General features: G+C 37.7%; 1 protein-coding gene across 1 annotated transcript; it reads left to right on the forward strand.

The window, feature by feature from the left end:
• Positions 1–1,459: 1,459 nt before the first annotated feature.
• Positions 1,460–4,901, forward strand: pierce1 (piercer of microtubule wall 1). Its single transcript, NM_001140581.2, is given in 3 exon segments — positions 1,460–1,640; positions 4,357–4,435; positions 4,537–4,901. Coding segments are annotated over 3 exon segments (426 nt in total). The 5' UTR covers positions 1,460–1,479; the 3' UTR covers positions 4,723–4,901.
• The last annotated feature ends 2,577 nt before the right edge of the window (positions 4,902–7,478 follow it).

Here is a 7,478-nt window from a genome sequence, read left to right on the forward strand (position 1 = left end):
CCTGCTTCACGGTCCATTATTACTTTTGGTACGCGCTCGGCCAGTCTCAAACTCGTACCGTGAGTAATAATGCACTGTGGCTGTCACTGCCAACGAGAGACGGACAGCACCACAGTTCTCCATAATCCTATGCATCTCATCGTTGTATAGCCAGTTGTGAAGCAAGAAATGTGATGAAAACTCAGCCCTTGTCTCAGAATGACAGCATTTGAATATAATAATTTAGGATACTTTCATATCCAGTGAAGAAATTGACTAGCCAGTTAAATATTATTATTGAATTATTTACTTTAAATATGTTGTTGAATGTAACACTGACATTTGAAAATTATAACTCTAAATGGTAAATCTTATTTATACTTGCAAAATAAATTCCCTGTGCCTTGTGACTGTTATATTTATGTTGACTGCATATGTCTTGAAACAGTCAAATTAGGCTATAGCCTATTATTATGTCTTAATTTTTTGTAGGGAATTTTTTTTTGTTCTTCTCAAATATCCAAAAATGTGCCTATAATTGAATAATGTTCAGAAACATTATAGCCAACTCTCCTAGTTGGACATGTTTTGAAATAGGCACTGCAATGTAAGTGTCTGTTTAATAAATTATCATTACAATTGACAACTCAATTCCACACTAAGAGGTGAAATTGAATACACAATCAGTCTCTGAACAAAGCGACCCTGATGAACCCATTGACAAGTTGTTTTAACAGAGAGGCTATGTCATTAACCCTCAAAGTTCCAGATGGGGTGAAAATGGCAGCTATTGTGGTTAGGGAGAAATCCTAACCAATTGGAATGAATGGCAGTAGAGGCAGAGGTGATGCATTACCTGGTTTTACTTATGCAGTAAAATAAAAGTAAGGCACGGGATATATCTGAAATTGTGTAATAGAATTATTGTCAACCTACAATATTGTTATATAATCACAAATACAGTTTATATGGGTTTTATACAAATGTTCTGTATAAATAGCCTCTAAAATACAGCATATGTAAACAGACCATAAATGTCTAAATGTTGTATTTTTGTGGAAAGCTGTGAGTGCTATTATATAATACAATATCATTACTTGTTGCATTTACAATTTGTCTAAATCCTTTCAGCAAATTATTAAGCCACTGTATGGCTGTGGATTGGCTGCATTTCTTTTTATGGAATGTTGTCATATTGGCAGTTAATTGGAAACATTTACGTTATCATTCTGCTTAAACTGGCTAGCTAGCTAACATACAGTACAGATAATTCTTCAAATATATTGTTTTACACAACATCTTATCACAGCACTGGCAAACCATGGCTGACCAACTCCCTGACTTTTATACTATCATAAGGTTCATGATCATTCTAGTATTCTAATTTCTACGGCCCGTAAAATAGGATCTCTATGGTTCCAACCCTCCGACGTCACTTCGTTACAGTTGTGTTGGTAGCAACTCATTTAAACAGTAGCCTACTCCTTGTTGTCGTGTGCAATCGGGGCCGGAATCCTTCGTCTCATAATCATGGATTCTGAAAACTATGTGGAAACTCATCCATCAGACGACAATGAAGCAATGAAAACCAGTGACGTTTACAAAGTGGACAAAAATCTTCCTAAGCGTTTTAATAACCCCGATTGCTTTCAAGGCTACAGGTAAATCCTAATTACAGCATGTTAAAGTGCTCATTTAAATCGAACCAGCAATGCGGTTATGCACGCTGTGTCCCCGATTGCATTATCACCACTCACAGGGTAGCCTCGATGCTTCCAATTTTCAGGAAAGTTGTGTGTGTGTGCAACATTGAAATTTCACAGCAATTCAGTTGCCTGAAACTAGACATTCACAATAACAAGACTAACCTAATTTTAAATAAGATAGGTTAGTGTATACACTATGAGGTTGGAATAATACTGTGAAAATGATAATGCCCTTTTAGTGTAAATGCTGTTTGGAAAAGACTGCCTGAAATTTCAATATGGTTTGGTGATAAACTATTTTTTTTAAACCTACCGCTTTGTACACAATGTGTAGTTCATACATGCATAATCTATGAGCAGAATTATTGTTTTACCTCAATTAGCCATGGTAACCCATGTTGGAAAGCAGCTGTTTTCTTGAAACTGCTGTGCCATTTTCCACAATTTGGGCCAGCCCCCTAGCAATTCTAGTTTTTGCCAATGAGCTTCAGCCCCTAGCATTTGAGTGACAGCTAGCAAGAGGCCGGCCAGGTATTATCCAATGAGGTTGCAGGGCTAGCCCAACTGCTCAGTGGACACAGCAGAGAGAGGGAGTGTGAGCGAGAGATCCTCCAAGTACGACGTAAAACCAAATAATGCATGCAGAGCAAAATTAGGTCGATACCCGCTAATTATCAAAATCCAGAAAAGAGCTGTTAAATTCTACAACCACCTAACAGGAAGTGATTCCCAAACCTTCCATAACAAAGCCATTACCATCAGAGAGATTAATCTGGAGAAGAGCAAGCTGGTCCTTGGGCTCTGTTCACAAACACAAACAGACCCCACAGAGCCCCAGGACAGCAACACAATTAGACTCAACCAAATCATGAGAAAACAAAAAGATAATTACTTGACATATGGGTAAGAATGAACAAAAAAACAGAGCAAACTAGAATACTATTTCAAATCAAATTTTATTTGTCACTTGCGCCGAACACAACAGGTGTAGACCTTACAGTGAAATGCTTACTTACAAGCCCTTAACCAACAATGCTTTTAGAAGAAAAAGTGTTACGTAAAAAATAGAAAAGTAACGTAATTAAACAGCAGCAGTAAAATAACAATAGCGAGGCTATATACAGGGGGTAACGGTACAGAGTCAATGTGCGGGGGCACCGGTTAGTCGAGGTAATATGTACACTACCGTTCAAAAGTTTGGGGTTACTTAGAAATGTCCTTGTTTTTGAAGGAAAACCACATTTTCTGTCCATTAAAATAACATCAAATTGATCAGATATACAGTATAGACATTGATAATGTTGTAAATTACTATTGTAGCTGGAAATGGCAGATTCTTTTATGGAATATCTACATAGGCGTGCAGTTACCGGTCCGCGGCCCGGGGGTTGGGGACCGCTGCTTTAATAGACCAATAACAAAGAGAGATTCAGACATCTCTGCCAATAACAGTGATTTGGAGGCCCCAGACAGAGGCCAGTCATGTGCCATGAACACAACCAGTCATGTTTTCATATGATGACAAACCACTTCAAAATGTAGGTTACTTTCACACGTTCATCATTGTTGGAAAAATCAATTCCATAGAATATTTGTGGGCAGAACTGAAAAAGCTTGTGCGAGCAAGGAGCCCTACAAACCTGACTCAGTTACAGCAGCTCTGTCAGGAGGAATGGGTTAAAATTCACCCAACTTATTGTGGGAAGCTTGTGGAAGGCTACCTGAAACGTTTGACCCAAGTTAAACAATTTAAAGGCAATGTTACCAAATACTAATTGAGTGTATGTAAACTTCTGACCCACTGGGAATGTGGTGAAAGAAATAAAAGCTGAAATAAATCATTCTCTATTATTCTGACATTTCACATTCTTAAAATAAAGTGGTGATCCTAACTGACGTAAGACAGGGAATTTTTACTAGGATTAAATGTCAGGAATTGTCAATAACTGATTTTAAATGTATTTGGCTAAGGTGTATGTAAACTTCTGACTTCAACTGTACATGTCCTCTGCCTCTTCCTTGACGATTATGGCAGTATTATCAGCAGCACATGTTTTTTTACTAAAGAAATGAATATCGGATGGTTTTCTACTAAGCTAACATATGGAATTGTTTTTAGATGGTCATACCAAGGATAATTTTGCTATTTGATTTAGAATGAATAAAAATGTAAAAAATATATTTAATGGAACATTGAATTTGGTTTTACTGCTATTAGCCCATAGAAATGCATCGAATGACATTTTCATACATTGAAAACCAGAATCCCTGGTGTTGCCCAAACCGGTCGGACGCTACAGATGTTTTAGTGAGAAGATTTTCGGAATGTCTCCTGGTCTGACAATCACCGCTGTCACAGATGAAACATTGAGACAGATGTTTCACCGGATGTATAAATCTGAAGCATCCGGTTGGCATTGTATACTCACCACCAAATATGTTGTAGTGGGAGAAGATGATGCAAGATGGTTTTTGGCCAACATTCTGCACATTTTCTCATCGATGAAACATTTGATCTCAATATGTTCCCAAAACTAGAATATGTTACAAACAGATTGAGAAATAAAAAGTTGCATTGGTCCTGTAACCATTTTGCTAATAAATGTTATGCACCAAAAAGGTTGTTTGTTTTTGATGATCAATGCACTGAGACAATATTTGTCTATTTCAGTACGAAGATAAACCACCCATTCTACCAGACATCAAGCCAAATATATGGAAGCAAGAGACCAACCGTTCATGAAATGCCTGTAAGAAAGATGCCATAAACAGTATTAAAATCTAAAACCAAAAAAACATTTGCACTGATCTGCCTGAACCTGATTTTGTTTCATTTTTCCTATCCCATCAGACAACGTTTAATGGCAGTTATCGGAAGTTTTCAGAACACATGCTGAAAAGTGGGATGTTCAGAGATAACGGTTTCAACACGTCCATTGAGAAGAGCAAAATTACAGGACACGACACCATCCCCATGTTTCAAGACAGGATCAACTTTAATTATGCATACGACAGTGGGAATGGTCCAAAGAATTGAAAACATTACTCCACCTACCTTAATGTATTTTCATTGCTACATTTGTATGCCATTCATTCTATTTGCTTTTTATAAGGCACAATTCCTATAATGAGTATTTAAACATTATACAGAACATTCACCTTGTTTTATTCGACCCTACCTACCATTGGTGATTGGTTCAATAAAAACCTTACCTCAACATCAGTCTTGGCCACAAGGTGGTGATCTAACAACTTGCTGAGTATTTTGCTGGCATATGCATTGAGGATATACGCTGAGTGTTCAAGACATTAAGAACACCTTCCTAATATTGAGTTTGCCCTTAGAACAGCCTCAATTCATTGGGGGATGGACTCTACAAGGAGTCGAAAGCGTACAACAGGGATTCTGGCCCATGTTGACTACAATGCTTCCCACAGTTGTGCCAAGTTGGCTGAATGTCCTTTGGGTAGTGGACCATTCTTGATATACACGGGAAACTGCTGAGTGTGAAAAACCCAGCAGCGTTGCAGTTCTTGACACAAAATCGGTGTGCCTGGCACCTACTACCATACCCCGTTCAAAGGCACTTTTCATGCCCATTCACCCTCGGAATGGCACACATACACAATCCATCTCTCAATTGCCTCAAGGCTTAAAAATCCTTCTTTAACCTGTCTCCTCCCCTTTATCCATACTGATTGAAGTGGATTTAACAAGTACATCAATAAGGGATCATAGCTTTCACCTGGATTCACTTGGTCAATCTATGTCATGGAAAGAGCAGGTGTTCATAATGTTTTGTACATTTAGTCTATGTTTTATTACTCTACGATTGTGTAAAGGATAATGATTGATCTAACTCCTGGTACCTTTCAAACAAGATTTGTACAAGTTTTTGGACTTCAAAAGATATTCTATCTAGGTTTTAATTGATCCTGCAAATTATATTTAACCACCTTGAATTATTCCAGAAAACTGGGTCATGGTAACACAAGTAACACAAAATATTGTCTTAAAGTGGTTGCTAGGAAACTAGTGAACCCAAGACAAGTATCAGAAGGAAAATAAATCAGTGGCAAATCATCTAAGGCGATATTAAGACATTTTGTTTGATGAACATGAATTAACTCATGTACATGGTGTAAATGTTAAAATAAGAGAATAGTAGTGAAATGCCCTCCTCACAGGGCTATTTTGAGGAAAGTGTACAACAGCATAGAGTAGGTATATCTGTGCTTTAGCTCCTTTTGAGTAATGCTTGGAGGGGTTGAGGCTAGCTGGCGGATGGAACTAAAAAACAAACAAAGGATAACTATTGTAAAATATACTGTGTCCATAAAATATACATAGTATGTACTGTATAAGCTGGAAATAGATGCCTAAGTGTTGTGGTCTAATAGTTTATGCCAATTAAGGGAGGGGTAGTAGGGTTAGGGGAGAGTATGTATGTATGTATGTATGTATGTATGTATGTATGTATGTATGTATGTATGTATGTATGTATGTATGTATGTATGTATGTATGTATGTATGTGGGATTGGAAATGATGTAGACAATTATATTGATGGAACCCACAATCTGAAATATTAAAGCTGATCTAAAAAAATATGCAAAATAGAAAAAATGCTTCTACACCCTATACTTTGAATCAATGAAGCCATCTCGTATGTGTGAAGCCATACACAATTAGAAAAAAAATTGCTATCTAGAACCTAAAAGGGTTATTCGGCTGTCCCCATAGGAGATTAACCCCGTTTGGTTCCAGCCCACTGGGCACAGACATCAATTCAAAGTCTATTCTACATTGGTTCAACGTCAACATTGATTAAACATGTTTTATATATTGAACCTTTTTTTTTAACTAGGCAAGTCAATTAAGAACAAATTCTTATTTACAATGAAGGCCTACCACGAGGTAAAATGCCTCCTTTTACGCAGATGGGGGCTGGGTTTAAAAATAAAAATGTAGGACAAAAGACACATCATGATGAGAGCAACCACAACAATTAAGAAAGACTTAAAGAGAGGCCTAAGACAACAACACAACATGGCAGCAACACATGACGGATTATAATTAGATGTAAGTGTCCCAACCAGTATGTGCCCAGTGGGAGGTAGAACCCTTTTGATTCCAGGTAAAACCGTTTTGGGTTACATGTGCAATCATTTCCACAGAGGGTTCTACATGGAACCCAAAAGAGTTCTACCTGGAACCAAAAAGGGTTTTACCTGATATCATTAAAGGGTTATCCTATGGGGAAAGCCGCAGAACCCTTTTGGAAGCCTTTTTTCTAAGTGTTATTTAAACGCTAGTATTATTATCTAGCATAATTTAAAGCAACGTTTCCCTTCTAAGGCCCGCTGAATACATCTGGGGATTGATCCCTCATATCATAGATCACATATTTAAGAGTAGAATGTGTGCTCAATATTAATTGTAGACACATATCAATATACACTGAGTATAGAAAACATTAAAGACACCTGTTTTTTCACGCTCAACAGTTTCCTGTGTGTATCAAGAATGGTCTACCACCCAAAGGACCTCCAGCCAACTTGACACAAATGTGGGAAGCATTGGAGTCAACATGGGCCAGCATCCCTGTTGAATGCTTTCGACACCTTGTAGAGTCCTTCCCCCAACACATTTTGGGTGTGAGGGGGATGGGGGGAGGGTTCCTAATGTTTGGTATACTCAGTGTGCAATACAATATATCACATTGCATAACTAGACTGCACGTCGTTGTCTGCAATTTCTAATAGTAATTTCCCTTACAGTGTAAGATTACGT

This window comes from Salmo salar, chromosome ssa24 (assembly GCF_905237065.1).
Source record: "Salmo salar chromosome ssa24, Ssal_v3.1, whole genome shotgun sequence".
Classification (NCBI taxonomy): domain Eukaryota; kingdom Metazoa; phylum Chordata; class Actinopteri; order Salmoniformes; family Salmonidae; genus Salmo; species Salmo salar.